General features: G+C 38.0%; 1 protein-coding gene across 4 annotated transcripts in view; it reads left to right on the top strand.

Annotated features, from left to right (window-relative positions):
* The window catches only part of TBCK (TBC1 domain containing kinase), a 103,705-nt gene that overhangs the window by 55,316 nt on the left and 25,162 nt on the right, over positions 1–23,227 (top strand). For all 4 annotated transcript variants that reach the window (XM_032186573.1, XM_032186572.1, XM_032186575.1 and 1 more), the window contains exons 23-24: positions 292–453; positions 16,335–16,510. In XM_032186573.1, coding sequence (XP_032042464.1) covers positions 292–453; positions 16,335–16,510 — 338 coding nt within the window. The remainder of the gene's footprint in view (positions 1–291; positions 454–16,334; positions 16,511–23,227) is intronic.

Genomic DNA, 23,227 nt, shown 5'->3' on the forward strand with positions numbered 1-23,227 from the left:
TGTACCAAAAGAAGAATAAACTGCCTAATTTTGTTTGTGTTTGAAATCTGAAAACCTTCATATTTCAAAGTATTTAATAAAGAAAGAAGGTACTGATTTCTTCTAGAATAGTCTGTATACATACGAAAAGAAACATGTTTAAACAGGTTGAATCCTGCTTGCTCCCAGATTAAAAAAAAAAAAAGAAATAACCCTAAGACAGGAGATAAGAAAGTGTCTCAAGTGTGTGTATGTGCATTTATATTAACTTACAACTTTATTTATTTATTGTGGTGCCTGTTTGTCATGCAGATGTCTTCCCTTTGCATAAAATTTTTCACTTGTGGGATACACTACTGCTTGGAAATTCCTCCTTCCCATTCTGTATAGGAGTGGCTATACTTCAACAACTGAGGGATCGTCTTCTGGCTAATGGATTCAACGAATGCATTCTCCTTTTTTCAGACTTACCAGGTATAGAAAAAACTTTCTTCCCTTTTTCTGTTTTCCCAAGTGTGTTGCTGAAGAAACCATGTGCTTTCATGTGAATATGTACTATAAACCTTACATGTGTTTCAAAATAATGTTAGATTTAGGCCCTGCACAAACTGGCAAGGAGTTTACGTAACTATGGCTCAATGAAATTAGTAGAAGTCCTTTTGTTGTCTTAGCAAGAATTGGGTGAGTTCATTTTTATTTCTGTGTGAAGGTTGGAGTACTTCCTTGTGAAATTTAGAATAATCTTAAATAATTCATGAGTGACCGTTCACAGACTTGCCACTTCTAGAAGCAATGCAGTTGGCAGGGGCTTTTTAGTAGGAAATAAGTATTGTTCTATATAGTGCTGTCTCACTTTGCTGCTGGTGCTAGTCTGTTTTCCTTCCATAAAATTAAACTGTTGCTATGAAAACGACTAAGGTAAAGTTAATATACTACAAAAAGTGATACAGATACCATTAGAATTGCTTGGCGTTAAATCAGTTAATTTGAAACTTACAGCTTTCAAAAGAACCCCCAAAATCAGATAGGAGGCTACATAATCATTCAGAAGTTCTGCCCTCCTGTTCAGTGGGAAGTTGTTGATCTATCCATATAAAGAAGTCTTACATCTTTTTGGGGAGAAAAAAAAAAAAAAAAGAGGCAGTTAGCAATGAAGCTTGGCTTTTATTTCTGAGTGAGTTTCTAGGGAAGCAGTAGCATGCGTTTGAATTGAGTAAACAGTGTACACTGGAAGATGTTTCCATTTGTGACAGACTAATATTTACATAATACATGAATTGGAAGTCTACTGCACACAGCACGTGCTCATGATCTTGTACTGCTTCACCTCTCCTCAACCCAGGATCTCACTAACATGATATAGGTTTTGGTGAAGAGGTGATACAATTTTAATCATGTGGCCTTTTCTTAAGAGAATTTTAACATTTGCTTATTTCCTGGGCCAATTATAAATTTAGTGGAATGTATTCTAACACCATGTGTGTAATTCAAATATTAATTCCCTTAAACAGAAGTCATTCTTTTCCTGAAGAATTGAATGAGAGACTCAAGTTTGGAAGAGCATTGAATCTAAAAAATCTCTTATTAAGTGTGGCAGTCTCCACAACTTCAGAGTTCTGGGGCTAGCAGTAGCCCACAGTGGGGTAGCAAACCAGCTGCACCTAAGTTCATAGATGTGTAAGTCAGTCTCTCAGAAGTTCAGCAAGGTCTCACTGGTGAAGCTCTGTGGTTTCTCTATTGTCACAAATTCTGTCTCTCACTGTATGCCATTAAACAAAAGTCCAGATTTCAAAATTTTGCTTTTCTGCTACCTTTCAGCTCAGTTTCTGCTACACAATTGCTATTTTATTTTTTCAATTTATAAGAAAATTAAATAGGCCATTCCATATAGCGTTGGTTCTCTCTGGTTTTGGTCTACATGCTCAGTCATTTCAAATTCTCTTATTAAATTTAACTTGGTATCTTCAGGTGGTGTGAAAGGTGAGTGCTAAACTAAAAGATTGTCTCTGTCCTCCCCTATGCATTATCTTTATCTTAGCTAAATATAGGTTCATTAATATTTTACCTATTTTCTTGCCTAAGGTCATACCTTCCTATTTTTTCCCGTAAGTGGTTCTAAATTATATATTCCAATTTATCTTGAACCGGCTGATTTTCTGACAGTTGATGTACTTTATGCTGAGGTCAAGTGTAAGAACACATTAGTTCTCATAATACATATCTATTTGTATAGTAAAATTAAATAACTAAAGCCTGCAATATTACAATGTGTATGCTTTCTGCTGATTATTGGTTGTCAACTTTGATGTTCCAGTAGGAAACGTTTTGGTTAATTTCTGAAAACAAATATTTAAAGCATTTGTGATGTCTGCAATGTTTTGAATGTCAATAGTGACACAGTTGAATGTTGGGAGATTAATCCAAAGCACATCACAAATTGACTGCTAAGGGACTTAAAAATGAAATGTTATATTGGTCTAGTTGAGACTTCTGGAATCAGTAACCACTCTGAACATAAAATTACCATGGCCTTGTGCTTCTCTTTCTAGCCCAAGTCATACTTCGTATTATGTCGTGACAGCTTTTGCATTTTGTCACCTGTATATTCCAAACAGGGGTTCCGTTATTTTGGCTAAAATAAATTCTGCACCATGCGTGTGAATTTTCTGGAAGTAATTTACAAACAACCTTTAGGTGGAATTGGGTCACCCCAAGGAAGAGATTATGTTGTTCTAAACATCTGCAATAATTTAAATCTAAAATCAATTGTTGCTCAACAGCCTGAAACTCCTGTGGTTTTTAAGCTTTCCATGCACCAGAATGGCTTATCTCAGGCTGCCAGTGAAAGCGACTTGCTTTCCAGACTGATAACGCTACTTTACCTCTATCTTGCAAATTTGTGAAATGCTTTTTTTAAACATTTCTTGTTTTTACAGTACCTGTCACTAAAAAGATACATTTTAATTTAAAAAATAACCCACAAATTTATTTACGGGTCACTTGGTTGCAGTTCACAGTTGAGTTCAGTGCACATAACACAGTTCTGATTATTGCTTAGAGAAGTTAATGATGTGGGGAAAAAGAAGGTGCACGGTGCTGGTATTGATTACTTGATTCTGAAAGCCCTTAGCAATGCTTATCTCAAAGCTTTGACTATATTTTATCTGTATAAATGGATATCGCTTGCTATTTTTGGAATCTCTAGTGGAAATCTCAATTTGTTAATATTGAAAACAGATATTCCTTCGTGAGTGCCATACTTTGCTTGTGGCTTCATGTAAAAATTGAACTCTGGCCAGGAAGGGAAAATTAAAAGTTAATTAAAACATTACACTTTAAAACTCCATGTATCTGGATTTCTCTGAATAGAGATGGTGATGCAGGGAACCTTACAGTTTTATTTACTTGTTGGAGGGACAGTTGCACTGTATTTGAAATTGGATCAGGATTTTAACTCTTGACTAAGTTTAGGTACAAAACTTGGGAATTTCCCTAAAAATCTTCAAAAACAGTTCTAAAGTGGTTTTGAAGTAGCTAGGGGTTATGATTTAATTTTATGAATAAAATTAGACTTTGTTTCCAGAATTGATCATTGCTGCTGTTCTCCATAATCTTGTAGTTGCTGGAGCTGACAGTTGTACCTAGCTCTGCGTATAAGGATTTCAGTCAGAAAAATAACTGTACCGTAGCACTGAGGGTGTTTCTGTCGTGAAAAGCCATGTTAATAATTAGGTTCAACAGTGCTGTCTTCTGCTAGTGGAGCCTGTAACATTGCAGTTTTTACATTAAGGAAAACACTGCAAACTGTTCCCCGAAATGCTTGTTCTTAATCTCTCTGCAGACGTAAATAAAAAATGGTCCCGATTCTGCTTTTTTGTTTATTTCTTTTCCATCAGTAGTACTCTCTCATCAAGCGTTTCCATTGGACTTTCTGTTCTTTTCAGAATTTCTTGGCTTACAGCTTCTGAATGGCAAAGCCTTCAGTGTTCACGTGTGCCACTTTCCTCTGCTTGTAAGTTGCTTGGTATAGTCATACCTCAGCGTATTTCAGGCATACATTTCCATGTTTGAGAACCATAGTTTTAACCAAGTTCTCCTGTAAACCGTTGTTTGTACCTCTACTTGTAAGGGGAACAGAAACGATACATGTCACTGTGCAAAGGAGATTTACTTTTCATCATTCATCTTGTGGTTAACATTATTATTCCAAATTGCCATTTGCCATGCAGAATTCTCACGTGCTTTAGTAGTATTTAGGTCTAACAATATTCTCATGTACTAGGAAACCTACTTGAAGGATTTGACAAAATAATTGGTCAACTGAAACACTGCAAAAGCCCTTTGCTGTAATACCAAATGTCCTAGCCCCTGGTGGGGCTGCACAAAGAGGACATTTCAGCAACTGCTAAAACTTGCTTAAATTAGATGGTTTAGGAAATTATTGCCCAAAGGCATGTGCTTTGTTTGTTTGTTTTGTTCTGTATTCTTCTTTCTCCTTGTGTTTGAGGAGCTACTTTGAATATAAACTCTATTCAAACAACGTGATTATCAGGGAAGATTTAGAGGTACTATTTGACACGAACAAATAAAACCAATTCCAGAGTCATTGCTAATTCTTTGTGTAGTTCCGAGAATTTCTAAATCTTATGCCATTTAGGTGATGTAGAGAGAGCAAACACATTTTGCATTACCTTTGTTTTTCTTTTATCTTTAAGCCTGACATATAACAGGAGGATGTGGCAGGGGAAATGAGAATGGTAAGGGTGGCACTACTGATGTGGTACCAACAGAAGCAGGACTTTGCTTTCAGACCAGTGCTGGCCTACACTAAACCTGTTTGGTTGTGTCTGCATCTTTCGTATCAAGAAACCTATGACCCAGATGGCCATGCCATGCATCGAGGGCTGACTATTACTAACTTTACCTTAAAACGTGCGGTTTTTCTTATAGCATAGTTGTTAACATCTTGACTTTAGTCTGTGTGATAGTTTTTGAGTTGCATAATATACATGGTGATTGCTGTAGCTTAAATTGATTTCTAAATTCATTACCCACTGTACAAGTAGTGCAAAGTCACTGGCACCTTTTGTTAGGAAGACAGACTCAGGAATGAAACATCCAGATACAGACAATTCTTTGCAAGCAGTTGAAGACCTATTCAATTCTACCCTGAATCAGTGTAGTGTAGGGTCTGACAAGCAAATGCTCTTGCAGAGATCCACGCTGATATCATCACTGAAATACAGCTATTCATTTCGGTCTTGAGAAGAGATACACCAGCTTACAAGGTGGGGAGCAGATGCTATTAGAGGATAAGGAAACACCAAGCCTAGATATGGGATAAAACATGTTCTTATACATACAAGCATTATAGGTTAGTTTCTGCAGTAACCTCATCTTCTGAAACTTTAGGTGGTGAGGAGCATTTTATGTGTTCTTTCTGTGCAGCTTAGGAAGGTGGCTTTCTGCTGTTTTCAGGCTAGTCAGCACCTCCAAAGAAAACATCAGATACAAAGTCCAGAGCACTGGCGGTGAAGAAGCAGTCCAGTGTAACGAGGGGCTATAGTAAAATTGTTGAAGCAGAAACGTGGAGGACTCTGCTTTGTGAGATACAGGCACGTAGGTTTAACATGCAATGTGTGGTCAAAAATTACACATTAGAAAACCACAAAAGTAAATGATTCTCCAAGGAACAGGGGTTCTCTAACATGAGAGAAACAATTACATGTATATCTGTTTCTACTGAAGCAGTGTGCCAAAATGATTAATTCTGTGATGATGAAAGTTGTATAAATGTTTAAAAATATTACATCCAGCTCAGGAATGGACTAAACATTAACAAATATCAGAAATTCTACACTGGGGTTGCATGGTGCAATTTTAACTGATGTTTCTGCTGACAGCAGCAAAATTAAACGTACATCAGAGAACTCAACTTTAGTTACGTATTCAACTCCTAGATAGCTACAGTTCTACTTCCAGCTGTTTTTTTCATTCTGAAAATACTTTGTCTACACATCCGCAATTCATATTCTTTTATCTTGACAGAATTTCTGGTGATTCAGTGTTCAGTTAATTAAGACTTGGCAGGTGAAAGAAATGGCACTTGGCCACCAAGCCCACACTGAGTTTGTGGATGTATGGGGCCAGTTTCCAGTTGTTTCACCACTTCTTGGCTAAAAATGTGAACTTGGAGGTCAAAACACCGACTGTGGATAGACTGAAAGGGATGCGATGGGGTCTTCCATCTGTGAGTGAGCAGTAGAAAAACCAAGATCGTGCACCGTTTTAACTAAGGTTTGGCTTTTTTTCGTACAGCTTAGAAAATGTTGTATTGCTGAGATTAATACTCTGGGGAAGAGAAATCATAATAGCTCTTCTAAAAGGAAGCTTTTTTCATAAATTCAACTAGGAAATTTTGGCATGTGGCTTTGTAGCTTGCCTAAGTTCAAAACTGTTGTCCCCTGTGGAAGGTGACGCTGCAGGTGATTTATCATGGCATTAGTGAAGCTGGGCTGCTTTTTCAAATTACTGTATGTCTGAAGAAAAACAATTTGGTCTTTGTCACATGATGTACATAGTAATGGTGGTGTGACTATAACCAAAAAAAAAAAAAAAATAGATTGGAAGCATCAAGAGGCATCAGAGTTTAAAAAGGAAATCACTTTTTTAGTTTTCTGTTCTTGAAGGATGTGGGTCAGACTAATATTTATGGAAACATCTTTTCAACGTATTCTTCATCCTCCTGTTAAATGGCTTTTTAGATGCAGGTGGCAGGTGTATTTTAAAATGCAGTCCGTGAAGATGTATTGTCACTAGATGATGGCATCTATGAAGCAGAAACTGCATAGCTGCTAGGAACTGTTGGGGTTTTATGTTGTTGTTTTCTTTTGTTTCTTAATGGCTTACAACCAAGGGTTGGTTGGGAGCTGGCTTTGGTACAGAAGCAGAGTAATTTGTTCAGGCACACCTGCTCGCCAAGGCTGTTCTGTTGTGTCAAACTGTAAGATTGATATCATTTTACCTGAAGCCGTGAATTCTTTAATTATTCACGTTTGCCACTTGTAGCTACATGAACAGCATGCGCTTCTATTTATAGATTCCACCTTCTTGAGACTAAAGAGCGATGCTGGGATGGATGAAACACTAAAGGAAGAAAATTCCTTCATTTCGTTCATATTAGTGCTTTTGCTACGCTGTAGTTGTCAGTGGCAGAAAAAAATAGAATATATATCTTTTAGCAAAGGACTATCTAAAGCTGTATTATGTCAAAGAAGGAGGGAAACAGTTCATCAGTAAAACTTTCCTAGTGTGTTAAGATCAACGTGATGCACAGCTGATGCCTCCTGTTTCTTGATAGAAGCTGTAGGTACCCTTCATAGCAAAAGGGGACTTCAGAGAATAGAGTAATACTTTTGTTAGTCTTATAGGATTTTGTACACCCTTACCCTGGAATAAAATCAAAGTAGAAACAGTCAAACTGTCAAATATACCAGCATTTCTAGGCACGGAAAGACAAGTTAAACTCCTTTTATTAGAGGTTTGCATCTAAATGAGGTGAATATATTTATATATATATCTTTTTTTTTTTCTTTTTCTTTCTCTTTTTGCAAAGATGTCTTTGGAAAATCTTCCCCTCTTCCTTGGTTTCATTAAAATTGTGAGCATAACAACTGCTTCAGGATCAGACTATTGCTTGTAAAGCCAGCGTGCAGTAGATTTTTTTTCTTCCACAGTTATGGGAAAAGTTGCTGACAGCAAGGTGCCTGATGGGGTATCTGTTCATATCTTCGTTAAGCTTAATGTGTTGTTTGTATGTCTGTACAGGTATAAATGATCTTCCTTATGACCTTTAGTTCTCTACTTGTTAATTGACTTAAAACGAGCTGCACAAAAAACATTAATCAGCAGTGGAAAGGGGGCTTTCCAGGAAAAATGAAAGCACCAGAACTATTGGTACCATTTTTGACTGTGGAAATGGTAGGCTTCACACGCACAGGTTTGTTGAGTTGGAGCTGAGTGGGGTAAGCTCTAGGAGGTACAGTGTTGTTAAGACTCCTTGATTAAAATGCACGTTAGCAGCACATCTCCAAATGATCATAGACACACTTGCTGTGTGTCTTTAGATCCAGTGCTGTTAGTAGATACACATAACTACTTAAATACAGAGTGTAGTCTGAGTGCCAGAAAAACCTTTCTGCTAAAGTAAGGGCTGAGGAACAAGGTGTCTTTAAGGGAATTCCCAGCTCCCTCACAGTTCAGGATCCCTTGGATCCCTTTAGGTCCCTTTGGTTTACTTCCCGATATTGAAAGAATTTAATCTCTTGCCTTTAAATCTGCATCAGTCTTTTTATTCTGTCTATCCAACCTTCGTTCGTAATGTATTAAGACCTAGATTCTAGTAGAAATCAACAGAAAGAACAGAACTAATCGTGGAGAACTAGAGCAAGGTTTGCACATAAAGCTAAGACTTAGTTCATGTTGCAAGCTCGGAATAAATTTTGGGACTGGATTGCTGGCATTGAAGGACTAAACGTGTTTAGGAAGGACAGGTATCCCAACTGAGCTCCCATTGTATGTGAAGAATGTAGCTTCTATTTTGAAAATGGTGATAAATGGGCTAAGTACACATCGGGGGTGTGTCAGGTGAAACCTCTGTCGCTGCAAAAATCTGAGAAGTCTAGACAAGTGTCTGTAGGGCATGGGGTAGTCTTATTATTTGGCCTCAGAGCAAGGCGAGGAGCTAGATGATCTCTTGCTGTTTATTCCACCCTTACACTTAAGGAAAAAAAAAAAAGCATTTTATTTTTTTCTCACCAGCATCACGTCATCTGTTTTGTATTTTTTCCAGCAGTGATGCCCATGCCAGCAGTATTGCCTGCAAGAAACTTTTTCAGTTCATATTTCAGCTCGGGGCAGAGCTGTTTCAAAGCTCCCAGCCGTCTCACTCAAGCTGTCGAAGTACACGAGTTAACAGTTGTAGGGCAAGTGGGTTCAGTCAAAACAGACGGTGGGTTCGCGGGGCTGGCCACAAAGATTAAAAGTTAAAATAAATAAATAAATAAATAGCTAACATCATGGCAAAATTGTAAAATAGTTGTGGTGGTTTTTTGGTAGTTTGTATCGCATGGTTCTTTGGGCAGATGTAGATACCTGTATTAATTTTTACCTAAAATTTTTCAGTTATAGGTCTAGGAAACAACAGGTCAAATTAGAGACTTTGATCCTATTCCCGTGGCAACAAGTAATCCTTATTAAGTTTACTTGAATATTTCTCTTACTTCAAAAGCAGAAATGCAAAATTACTTCCTATTAGTACCTTGAAATTCTCCTGAAATCCAACAAGAGAAAAACTTTGCTAATACAAAGCTCTTCTGCTTGTGACCCTTCAGACGTTGATCCATTCTATAAGCATTGATCTGGTCAGAGTTTCTGACCGTAGAGTTTTTCACTTTACACGTCACGTCTGGGAAGCAGCTGAAGTGAGTGGGGTCTCCCAGCTGGAAGCCTACACAGCGTGAACCTTGCTAATGCCTACTGAGCATCGGTAGTTGCATATTGCTGCTGTGAAGCACAGGTTTAGGCTAAAGAAGGTAAGGTTCACTAGTATTTGAGGCTGCTGAATGTCTGCTAAGCCAATTTCAGAGACATTTTAACAAACCATACAACATAGAAAAGAGGGAAAAAATCTTTCAAAAACTGGATGTTGTTGGATGTTGTGTTGGTGGCAAACAACACTCATTTCCATGTGTTTCTAACAAGCTCTTCCTCTAAGTTCACCACTGATGTTTTGTAAATGTCATTTTCTGTATTTTCTATATATGGTTATCAGCAATCAATGAAATTATGTTCTTTCTTCTAATAATTTGCTTTATTTTGCCTTATTCTTTCATGATTTTTTTAATTTTATTTATTTATTTATTTATTGCATAATGGCCTACATCTGACTATTTCCACTATTTCCATTACACATTTTCAATTCCTGTTGCTTCTGTCATTGGCCAGTATCCTAATCTGGTGTTTTGGCTGGCTCACGTGTCTTTTACCTTTAGTTAGCTGACAGAAACATCTGCCCCTTGCCCTGTTACGCTTCATATAACTCTTTAAAACACCGTCTCCTGCTGGAGCTTTTCAATGAACCACGCTAGCCCGAGCTGTGTAAGTCTCTATGTAACCTCTTTCATTCTTCTCTCTCTGTAGGGCATAGGATGTAGCATTTGGTGGTTGACTCACAGAGCAAACCTTTATTCTTCATACAGCCATGCAGCACCCTGTTTCTTCCCTGCTCATCTTTACCAGTGCAGGACAATGTGATGTTTCCATGTGGGAAGGCATTCTTTATGAAACCTTTTTCCTAAACTGCTGGGCCAGAGTGATTTTTACAGTCCCAAGTAAGAAAAGGATTCATGTTTGCCCTTTATGCAGCCTAATGTCTCTGGGAATGACTCAGTGCTTACTGTTGATCGTCTCTGTTGCTCGCTCCTTTGATAAGTGTTTGCATGAACTGGTCCATACAACTCCATAACTGCAGGTACTGTTCTAGTTCTACTTTAGTAACTCTCCTCTCAGCTTCTTTGTGTACACAGGCTGCAAGCATACCAGCTGTTGGTCTCAGCAGAAGTGTCTCTGTCTCACCTTGATATGTTATTTGTTCTTGGACTATTTTGTTAGTAATACCTTCCACTCCATAACTCTTTTATCTTGAGACATACTTAATTTCTCAGTTCTCAGACGTCTCCTTTATGGATGAAGATAAGAGACTAACAAGTTCATTTTCTGCTCTTTGGACATTGCATGTGATCTCATAATATAGGAACAAAATTTCTTCCTTTCCTGGTGTTTCTAAACCCTGATACAGATGTTTGATGTGCCTTCTCCAAGACAGAGCCTGAACCATTTCATTTTTAATATTCTAATCACTGACTGTGGGCACTCAGGCTCAAGAATAGTTTGGCAGCCCTTCCCAACAGCAAGAAAATTGTCACATGTGCACTGCAAACAGCAGAATCAGCAAGAGGTGGTAAACAATACTGACCGTAGAGAACTGCCTCTAGAGATTTTTTATTTTTATTTTTTATTCCAAGATACAAAAATTGTAGAGAAATGTGCTCCCAGACAAGGTAGGCTGTCAATGCACGTTGAAATTATTGATCCTACATTGAAATTATCGATCCTAATTATAGCTGTGCAGTAATTATAACCCGTCTGAAGTCACAGCACAATAGTTTGTGCCTTTGCTTCTGCATCCAACCATTTATCTGTCTGAGTGCAACTTCTGTAAACCTGCTGTGCTGCATTAAAAACGTGATGGTCTCATGATTGACAGCACTTGTCCCTGTGACAGCTCTTGGAAGATGTATACCTTGCATCCATGTACGAAGAAAATGGTAGCTTTCTACTTTATTAGTTGATGAAGTTTTAATGAGTGGTATTTATTTTACCTTTGTATTTTTTTTTTCCTGAGATGCATTGAAAGGGATGCTGATGTAAGAGCAAATGTCTATCCACAAAACAGTAAAATAGCACAACTATCCTGTGATGTATGAAATAAATTATATAAAAAGAATAATTTTCCATTGGCCTTATCATTTATTAGTAACCTTTTAGCACTAATAGATACAGAGCTGTTGGATGGAAATGTTACTTCTCTTACTCGATTAGTCCTTCTAATTATCTAGGCTTAGTGCATCTTTTTGCGTGTTGCGAGAAAATCAAAGGTTTATGGCCTTTCCACCCCTATTTCTTCAGAGAGCAGGAATGGTGAGATCAAACCGCCTGACCTATTCAGCTTCCCTGCCTTTATTAGGCAGAGGTCTGCTTCCCTATTTATGTGGCTGTGTGGGGAAAGCAGAAGGTGCCAGGCAGGGTAACCATAAAGTATTTGTGATGGAGAGGTCAAACCAAGCCCATAATTCTGGGTTGCATCCAAAACGCAGAAGTTTATTTTGGCCAGGCTTCTTAACTTGTGCCTTGTTACCCAAGGAAAGGCCTCTGGAATTGATTAACTCTGCACAAAGACTTGGTCTGTGTACGTTTTCATTAAGGAGGAGCCCTTCGTGTTATGTTTTTCCCCATTCATTGCTTTCCCTTGGTGTGAACAATATTTTTACATCCAGTTTTACTGTAAAAATAAGTTTTTTGTGCTTTTCTTACAGGTGCATCGCCTTTAAACTGATGTTTTCTAATGTATATTTCAAGGACAGTCTACTTCTCTGCTGTATTTATAAAAGAAAAAAAAATACTAAAACAGAACTTAAAAAGCAGATCTATCAGGTGAGCCAGTGTTTTCAGATGAGACTGTTGACAAACGAAGGCAGCATCTCAGTACAGAGTGATGTTTTAGCATGAGCAGAGAAAAACGAGTGATATCTTAGAGCAACAAGAAAGCTTATTTCAGAAAATGGACAAAGTATTTCAACAGGCTTAATAGTGGGATGGGGCCATGACAAAACCACTGATATCCATTACATGGATACATTACATTAATATCAATTACATGGATACTAGTGTTAGATTACTCTGTTTACTACCCCCACGCACACACTCCTGCCTTTTTCAGTTCATATATTTCACATATTTTAAAAAATCAGGAAAAAAAGGCTTTTGATGCCACACGGCGAAGATGTTAGCTAGTGCCATAGAATTATTTCCTCTAAGGCTTAATTGCTGCTTGACTGTGAAATCCTCCAGCTCGGTTGATCTAGAACTCCTAAGACCAGTGTTATATAGTGAAACTGGCCATTTTTAGTTTTTAGGTACTTGGGTGCCAACTTTGACTTTTTGAAATGCAGGTGCTCTACACTGTGTGAAAGCCAGGCTGCTTTAAGACATACTCAATTTGAAATAACTATTTTTTTAGTATTTTATTATGTTTAAACCTGTGCTTAACTTTTTTTTTTTTTTTCAGTGCATGCTTCAGTAGTAATGGCGCAATATTATGTTAACACATTTTGATTACAGATTTTCCAGCAAAGTAACTTGCATGAATAAAAAGGGAAGGCACATGATTTCTGACCACAAAACACACCAGTGTTGGGACTTCAGAGAGCACAGAGATGTTGTGTGTACATCCCACAAGCAGGCCCTCCCCATCCTTTCTAGGTTTTTCTGTGTACTTCATGCTGCCACCCTGAGATTTATTCAGAGCCTTCTCTCAGAAGGATGTTCTTCTAAATTGTTTGTGCATGACAAGTAGTCTGGCATCCTCATGAAGTATTCTGTTCATTTGTTCATTGTCCTGCTCAAGGATCTCGGCACTGACTTCATGTATTTACACTTCTGATGTCCCAATGATATGTGTTTAATAATGTGTAAGCTTTAACATTGACTCACTTGTAACACAAAATACTACTTGCAAGCAGAAAGAGTACAAGTAGGATTAATATTGTGTGGGTACAAAGTCGTGGTGTGATTTAATTTTTTTTTTTTAAAGGGCATTTAATAGAGACTGAATCATTTTTCAGTTATTTGAAAGGGCATGGGAAGAAATCAAGACTGAAGTAGTGCAGTAGACCCTAATTTATTAGTCAAGGGGAAAGGAAAAGATCTTATCTAGTGAGGCTGCAAAAGATTACACTGCATCTTGTTCACTGACGGGAAGTGATCTTTCTTAAACACAAATTCCAAGCAAAGGTTGAAGACAGGCTAGAAGGCTACTCAAGTCTGAAGCTCCTTCACCCACCGTGACTAATTACATGTTCTGCAAATGATTTACCCACTTTAATGTCTTCTTAAGTTCCTGGATCGTGAAGCTAATCACTTTTAAAAAAGGAAAAGTGAATAAATGCTTTTGCTACCAACAGTCTTTTCTCCACTGTGGGTGATAAATGTTGATCTTCCCAAATGTATGTATGCATGTACCTATGTGAGCATGAACACATTTTGTTATCTGTTTGTGGATAACACCATCTGATTTTTATATTTTGCATTACTTGGAAGCCTATTAATCAATTAGCAGCCTGTGAATTGCTGCTAAGTTTCTGAAGGCCTCACAAGCTGTTTAAAATTCCCTCTTGTTCCATGGAGGTTCGTTTCCAGGCATGGCCACTGCCTTCCAAAAATGCTGCTTGGACGAAGGGAGAAGCCGCACAGCTGGGAAGCACAGAACAACAGCCTCCTGAGTTTTTTGACTCGCACTCTGAAATGGGAGAGATGGTTATCTTTTTCAAGGAAATCCATTACTGAATTTTGCATTTATCAGCATGGAGTCCTGCTGGAACTACAGGGCTTGTTTCTAGGAAAAATATTTTGATAGTCTGTCTCAAGGTTTAACTCTCTCAATCTCAATTCCCACCTTCATCTTTTTCTTTTCTTCCTACTGCATAGAAAATTCCTATTCTATTTCCCAATTCTCTGTTTTCAGTTTCAGATATTTGTAGGCTATTATGCCTTCTCCCTACTGAAAGCTCCTCATGCTATTCATCAGTGTTGGTCTTTTTTTTTCTGCCTAAATTCTGCTTTCAACTCAGTACAAAAGTACTGAGAAAGGGCTATAAGTCGCTCTAGAATACAGTAGAAGAGCAAAAATCATGTACGTATTACAGTCTTGAACTAAAATTGTCATGTTTTTGTGAATAGCCTTCAGAAATGTAGAAAAATGTGACTAATTAATGTTTTGGTGTGTATTCTGGACTTCAGAAATAATAATCAGTGAAAAGGGATCTGCCGTCTTTCCTGAAATTTGAAGTTGTGTGAAATTTGCCAGTTGGCCTGGATTTTCCTTGGGAATGATACTAAATATGGGAGTTATAGCATTTTCAAAATGAAAAATTTAGTATGTTTTCATGACAGAATGAAAAGTTGTTAATTACTGTGGAAGCACACACATTGTCCATTTATTTCTGCAAGTATTATCTTAGTAGCTCGGGAACCTGATATGGTTAAAGAAAATTGTGATTTAATCTTACGCATAAGCATGTTGTCTTCAGTGGAATTAAAACACTGAAGACTGTATCCTGCCTGAATATGGACAGCCTTTTGAATGTTTGAATGGGAAATTAATAGATGGCATCACGCATTCGGTTTTAAACAAAGCAAATAACCTCATGCAACTAGAATATTCTGCCCCAGGCTTCGATTTCATTCTCTTTTGCTCACCCTGCTAATGACTGAAGTTTCTGGTGTGACTTCTTCATTGATGGCAATGCATCAAATCAGGTCATGGCAATGTATCAGGTCTGTTCGAGTTGTACAGATAAAGTTTGACTGCATTGTCTCTATTTTTTCCAAAGAAATTCATGGCCCAATCATCTAAATTGTGAGTCATGCAGTAAGTTGTCCAAGATGCTTGGGGCAGACGTGAGAAGTGCAAATATGCTTGTTGTTTGTCTGCACTACGCTGGGTTCATCATAAAATGCAAGTTGGGATAATTTTTCTCTTTGCCAAACTGCAGGCAGGAGATGTAAAAGTAACCAGTCGTTTTGCAGTGATAAAAAAGGAAATGGTTTTTATGTTACACCTTGTTAGAAGACAGATACATGAAGGATGCTCACTGTTGCAAAAATGATGTTTATAGTAGTTTGTTTGTTTTTTTTTTTTTTCTTTTATGTATGTTTTTCATTATGCTTTGGTCACTTTTCTTTGACCATAGCTTATTTTAGGATGCTTCACCTTTAACAGGTGTCTACCTTCCTCCTAATTTGAGTAATATTTTGTCACATTTGGCACTTTGTTTCTTTGACCAGAGTATTCCCCTGTAAGTTGTGGTTGGGTTTTTGGACTCCTCAGCTCTAAGAGAAATCCATTTTGTGCACCAGCATGCCATCAAACACCAAGTGACATTGAGATTCCCTGTTTTCCACAAAAAGGCAGCGTATAGCTTTGTCAAAACAGCAGGCCATGCAAGGTTTGACAGCACCGAATGCCTTCAGCAAAATCATTTGGCTTGTAGCAGGTACATAACTGATAAATAGGATGATGAGGTGATCCAAAAACCCCAATTTGCATACACTGCATGAAATATACTTTTGATGTACTGCATACGTTTATATTTGTGTCAACAATCTGATTTGCAAAGGCATTTTATGAAGATGCTTTAGAGTGATGAGGCTTTGCTTATATTCCTGTCATTGCATTGATTGAAGTTCTGTTGTATTTCTCTTCAATAAAAGTTCGCTGTGTTTTCACGCATACCTGGGGATAAAGCTAACGCTTAAAACGCCTTTGCTAGTTTTTTTATTGAAGTTGCTAAGTGCTTTTTGAATGGCCAAGGATTTTTGAAAGCTACTTTTTAAGGGAGAAAGACAGAGGTGTATAGATGGATATGTGTGTATTTATTTAGAAATGTCATAGCTAATCGGCTTTACTGACTTCTCACACTTGCATTTGTTGTTTTTTTTCTTTAAATCCTTGACAGAGATTGACATTGAGCGTTGTGTTCGTGAGTCAATCAACCTGTTTCGCTGGACCCCAAAGAGTGCTACGTACAGGCAATATGCACAGCCTCCTCGACAAGCGGGTGACAGCAACGGCACGAGAAGTTCGATGTCCTGCTTTTCAGCAGATTATCAGGAAGCACCTAGAAGTGACCTGGTAAGTGCCCTGGCACATGGAGGGGGAAGACAAGTGACACACAGGCACGCACTGTTGTCCATTCTTGCATTGTTTTAATGCAAAGCTTTATTTATTGTGTACATTTGTTTCTCTGCTGTAACTCAGAGAACTCTAAATCCTCAAGGCCTCAGCGAACTCTAAATCCTATCATCAAAGTAGTCATGAGTGATAATAATTGTACCTAGCTTATGTTGATATTTTAAATTATTAAAGTTTAAAATGGTGCGGTATGTCCCTGCCTAAGTAGGTGAGAGGAGGTAGAAAGATAAATGGATCGTTTTAGTTATGTAGCTGCAATCTTGGTTGTTGAAATACCCGCTGATGAGTTTATTGGTCATCTTGTTTGAAAATCTGAAACAATGTTCTTAGTCTCTTTCTTGCATCTATAGGATTCACGTGAGAATTGCAGTGGGTGGGCAGATTTCAAACTGCTGTAGAGGAGAATTGCTACTGCCACTCAGTTAGGGTACTCCAACTGCGTGCAAGTTGGAGGAGTCACATAAATGCCAATATTGTGTGCATGTGTTTTGAGGGAGATTTTTTTTGGTGAATTTTTGTTTGTTTTTTGTTCTTTTTTTAATCAATGCCACAATTTTACTTAGAGCCGTGCTATAGCTGGCTTTTTGCCTTGCTTGCAGTGCGAAGTGGTTACTTTCAGCCAAGTTCAAGTTAGTTGCTCTAGGGCCTTCTTAGTTATGTACAAATTTTCCAGCTCTTTTGATAGTCCGTGCCACCCCATCACAGTTTAATGAGGTGGGGCAGAGGGAAGAGGCTTTTCTTTTTTTGTTGTTGTTTTGTTCTGCTTAGTACAGTAAGAAAATACCCACCAAACCTCAGTCCCTGGTAGTTCTGTTGTCACTACCAAGCACAGGAGTTTTGACACATTCATCACACAGACTTGCTTCTTAACTACTGCACGGTGTTAGAGCCCATGCCATGGTATTAATTCTGAGGAGGAATCAAGTGCAGTGAATGAGGTTTAACTGCTCTGAAGTGTAATTCTTTATTCCCTGCATTTTTTTTCCTGAGCAGGAAGTAGAAAGTTTTTTTTGGTCATGTGGGATTTTTTATTGTTTTTTTGTCAAACTTCACTGCTTTGAACTTAAGTTTCTTTGATGTACATGCCAATAAAATTATTTCTTTTTGTGCTGGATCTCTGCCTCTCTCCGCTCCTGCTCTTCCAGCTCTGTGGTGTTCTTCGTTACTACAACAGACCACTATCCAGGTCATACCTGCAGAACTACAAACAGGCTTTGTCTCGGGAGAGAAACAATAAAAGAACAGTTTTCCAGTGAGAACTGGAATTTTTAGGGAAAACTTCTCAGAAGGAGCAGTCAGGCATTGGAGCAGGTTGCCCGGCATTGGAGCAGGTTGCCCAGGGAAGCAGTGGAGTCACCGTCCCTGGAGGTGTTTAAGGACAGGGTGGATGTGGTGCTTAGGGACATGGTTTAGTGAGGGATATTTGTGGCAGGGGGACAGTTGGACCAGATGATCTTGGAAGCCTTTTCCAACCTTACTGGTTCTGTGATTGATTGAAAGAACAGGGTAACAGGAAAGTGATGCGGGCAGCTCTGGCTGCATTTTTCCATCTTGGCATGCCAGGTTAAAGGGTACGGCTCAAGCAGTTGTGAGAGGCAGTACGTAAGTTATACCTGCATTTGCCTTAGCAAAGAAAAGCTGATAAATAAGAATATATCTGCATAGCTACTCAGTTCAGGAAAAATATCCCTTTGTCTTCCTATTAAAATCTGATGATTGTTTTTTGTCAGCTATACCGTCTGAAGGGTGCTGGTGTTTTGAAGTGATTCTGTTCCATCCTCTCAGCAGTATAAATCTAGTTAGTCTTTATATAAATAAAATTAAGCAGTATGTCTTTCTTCCATATTCTCCTACAATCAAAATTCATTCATTACTACATTACAATAGTAGGGGAAGAATATACATGTAGGTATGTCCTATCTATTTGGCCGTCTGCATTAGATTTTAGTCTTTTGATCTGTTTTTCTCAACTACTAAGAAACTAAGCTCTGAATTGTCACTTCAGTGTATCTGAATACTTAAATAGTCCTTAAACCTGAGTATGATATTCAGTCATCATCTTTTTTTTATATATATATATAATTTTTTTAATGTTACCGTATTTTCTGTAAGCCTTGGGCACAAATCCAGGACTCCAAGAGCTAGACCTGCAAAAGCCGAACAAAAGGAAACTAAAGAGTTTATAGGATTTAAGAAATAATAGGTAGGAGTACAAAGGCAACTGGGGAGAAAAATGAAATGACACAAGAAGACTTGTGGTTGTCATACAGGAATGTCACACAGCAAATACGACTGCTGTGCTGGTCTACAGATGCATAGAGAGGCTTTCTGAAGGAGCCAAGGACTGCAAATTCATAGAATAATTCTGATAGGAGGTCATCTGGTACAAATTCTTTCAGAAAACAGACAAAACCCTGAATTCAGATGAGCTTGCCAAGGGCTTTGTCCTGTCAGATCATGAAAACTTCCAAGGAAAGTAATTATGCAGTCTCTTTTTGCAGCCTACTCCAATGCTTGACAGTGAAAATGTTTTCATGTATGTGCTAGCTTTTCTTAATGTATGACAAGAGTAAACAGCCAAGTTTCCTCAGTCCTGAAGCTCATGTTTTTCTGTGTCCAGGCAAGAGTAAAGAGGCTTGGAAGCAGCAAGGAGGGATAAGGGAAAGAGCAACAATGATGTGCTGAATTAGTAAATAGAACAAAGATTTGTAATTGTAGCAGAGAAAAAAAAATCTATTGTTTTGGGTCAAGCAAAGTTTCTTCCATTTCCTGAGAAATGTGTTGGGTCTTTTTTTTCGGTGGTAGTTTTATTTTCATACCAAAAAGTATGTTTGTTTATAATGCCAGTAACTAGGCTCATCCATCCCATGGTTTCCGAGAAATTAAGCTAATGTTTTTTTCTATTTTATGGAAAAAAAAATAAATACCACAACTTCTATTGCCTTCTCTTTATTTTCTATTTCTTTCTGCTTAACAGTAAAACACTTTTGATTCACTGCCACATAACTGATGGTTTAACTTCTTTTGAAGCTCGAGGGTGTTGGATCTACTGTAGTTGTGTGGGTTTTTTTAGCTCTTATTATGGTGGAGGACCCTGTGATTTATACAGAAAATCGTGAATACACTCAGTTGTGTTTTTTTTTCTGTAGGAAAGCGAAAAGTCATCTCATGGAGACTAGCAAGGAAGCAGATTTGTATGTGAAGTTCTAGTGTACAAATGTGTTTGCTCTCGTGTGCTGTACTTGTGTGTCAGATTTTGAGACACGTATGCTATGGTTGTTGGGGGCCGCAGTCCAGGCTTCTGAAATCCCATGCAGGGTGAGCCACTAATGAGGCACCTGTCACTTGTAACCACTTCTGCACCTTCAGCTATTTGGCTTTGCAAGATGACACTTCATCAGAGAATCACAGAATGGTTTGGGTTGGAAGGGACCTTACAGATGATCCAGTTCCAACCCCCTGCCATGGGCGTGGACATCTCCCCCTGCTCATGGATTTGAGCAACATAGCGAAGAAAATTTTGAAATTGTTGTTGAAATACTGTTTATGCACAAAGGTGTTGGTTTTTTTTTGTTTGTTTTGTTTTTTGTCTTTGTTTTTTAGCCTTAATCCCAGAATTATCTGTTTCTTCAGTCGTGTTCTCTGCTAGTGTTTTCTGCCATTGGAAAACTTTTTTCCACTTGAAAGCAGTGGGAACTGAGTTCAGTCTGCAGTACATGCTGCAGTTTTTCTAATACTCCGTTGTGTCCTTGCTGGTCAGTCTAGCTCTTGAAAACATACTTTTTTGTTTCCCTACCTATTTACCTGGTTCCTGTGGGATAAGCACTACATGCTACACTTGTATCTCTGGTTTTATCTTGTGGATCACATCTGTATTTAGGGCTGGGAAGAGTAGGAAACAATTCCTTTGAAAACAGAGTTGTGGGTTTGCTTCTCAAGGTAATTTATGACTTCTTAAACCTGAAGTGTTCAGTGTATTTAATTCTAAACACCGTCTGTCTCCTACTCCCGTATTTGTATGTTCTTTCTAAGCTGTTTCAGTTTGTCCCTTAAGTGCTTTTTATTGGCTACTCAAATATTTGTGTATATCTGCATGTTACAGTGCTTTGGTTAATAATAACAGAAGTATTTGCCCCTGGGTGAGCACTTTTCATCCTAAATCAGCAGCCAGTAGAACAAACTGTTTTGACTTTTTATTATTAGCATTGCTTAGTTTTCATTTTAGTGACATCTATTTGCAACTTCGTAAATAGGCTCGGGTACTCTCCTCCCTCCCAGCCTTGTGTGTTGCTTAATCTTTTACTCTTTCAGCCAGTAAGCATATTTCTGCTAAGATAAAATCTCAAGGAGGAAATAGTTCCAGAGAGAACGAATGTGCATCATAAATGAATTAGCATGTGTATTTTAAAAGAGAGAGAAAGTCCAAAATAAGAATTAAAAAACCCTTTGCATTCACCACTGAATTTTAATAGTAGGTCACTCAAATTAGTTTCTGACTTTTTCTTGACCAGTACACTGAATTTTTTTCTAATTTATCTTGGTGCATGAAATTTACCTTCATGCCCTAGAAGCACGCAGAGTAGTCTTCTTGAAAGTCGAGGAGTCAGACACTAATACTATTTATCACATAATGATTTTCTGTGATTCCTCTATCTCCCTTCTTACAGCCATGGTAGATGTGCACACCCTCTCCAGCTACCTGTGTGCATATAGAGGAGCAAGTGGTGCAGTTCCTTTATCTCTGCATACGCCTGCTCGGTGTGACAGATGGACTCCAGACATCCCCAGGCTGGTACAACTAGGCCTTAGTTTTTTCTTCTACCACCCATCCTCTATTCAAGGGTGGGAGTTCCTGGTAAAATGTTGGGGAATTGAGGCATTCAGATGGAGAAAAGCCACCACAAGATTATTGATTCTTGGGCTGATTGCCCTCAGTTCAGATTTTCCTTTTTTGATGAAGCAGTAGGAGAAAAACCTTCATGGAAAGGTGGCTTAATATCTTGATGAAACACTACAAACAGGAAAGCTGCTTTCTTACCAAAAGCAGTTTGAGAAGAGTTTCCTGAGGGTAATTTTTCTATGCATGTAATCAAGGACAGTTTGCATGACAGATTTCTTACAGATGGGGATTCAAGCCTATTTGCTATTGACTAAATTTGCCAAATCTCAGTTGCTTATAATTTCCACCCATATGCACCTAAGATATAATTGTCCATATAAAATGTATTGGCTAGGTTTATGCAAAGTCCTTGAAGAATTGGTGTGTACAGTCCCTCTATTCCCCTAAGAGGAGCACAGTGAGTAGTGCACACCATCTCTTAGCTTCTTTGTGCAGGCTAGGAAATGTTCAAGTGCCAGGTCTGTGCTGTTCGTAATAGCCATTAGATATATTCTGCCTGAAGACTCTTCTGCCATTTCCAGGTTGATTTTGTGTTCTGTTTCGAGAAGAAACTTTTTTTCCTTTTTTTGTAGATCAAGACAACAGCATGTTGTTCTTCACATTTATTTCAGGTTGTACAAAATGTTAACCAATCAAGATACAAGTTAGCTTCTAATGATATAAATTGTATATATACATATAAATTATAAATTTAAGTGTGCCTTTGATGCTTCTGTTTTTCTGACTGTATCTACCTCTGACTGTATCTACTAGCTTGAGTGAGAAACTGGGTTTATTTTCCAACATGCTTTTGCTAAAATACACTTTTATGTCACACTACTTCAAGAATTATTTAATTAGGAGCGCCATCATTAACTCATCACATTCTGGCAACTATTTTTTGGTATTGTTAGAACCATCAACACCTTCTCCATGTATTTAGTAGCTTTTCAAAAAAAATTCAGAATGCATAAGCCGGGCAGGCTGTGTCAGTGTAAGGAGTCTTCTGCTTCCAGTGCTTTGGTTTTGCAGATTAGCTTAACTGAAGGAAGCCTTGTAGCACTTTTTTTTTTTCTCTGTTTGGTTTTAGAAACATGAATGTATTTTATTATGCTTTAGGGCTTTTTCCAATAGCAGATAAGGCATTACACCAATTAGCAAAGTAAATAAATAAGATATATATTGACTTACGAAATAAGTGATGGTAAATGTTAATTTTTGAGTCTCTAATGAATGTTTTAGTTGTTTATTCAAGTTATAAATAGCAATCGTTTTAATTGAATGTAAGCTGATTGTAGCAAATGTGCTGTGTTTGTAGCTGAGGCAGAATCAGTGTGTTTATGATAATCTAAATATTATTTAGATGACTTTAATAGCTTCTTAGATGCTTATTTAGATCACATTCAATTATTGCAAACAGTCTGTATTTTGTACAGACTTTGGGTTTTGAGTCCATTGGGATGTGTTTGTCTGCTGTGAATATAAATGGGGCGGTAAGGGCAGGCAGAGCACACTCTGCAGCCTTAGCCTCAGGTTCTGGGTTCACTGGTTGCCCATCCCCTTCTTCCTCACAATCCTTCATCATTACACACACTTTGAAGTTGAAAGCTGGGTGCATTTGACCTTTTTGACCTCTCATAATTGGGATTCCATGATTGATTAACAAACTTTTCTTTAGCAATTATACCTGTAAAAAAGAAATAATGTTAAGTAGCCTGATCTCTCCCTTTGCATCCTATGGGCAAGTTCTTTATATTTAACATCATTGTTGTGTTATG

The sequence above is a fragment of the Aythya fuligula genome, chromosome 4 (assembly GCF_009819795.1).
Source record: "Aythya fuligula isolate bAytFul2 chromosome 4, bAytFul2.pri, whole genome shotgun sequence".
Classification (NCBI taxonomy): Eukaryota; Metazoa; Chordata; class Aves; order Anseriformes; family Anatidae; genus Aythya; species Aythya fuligula.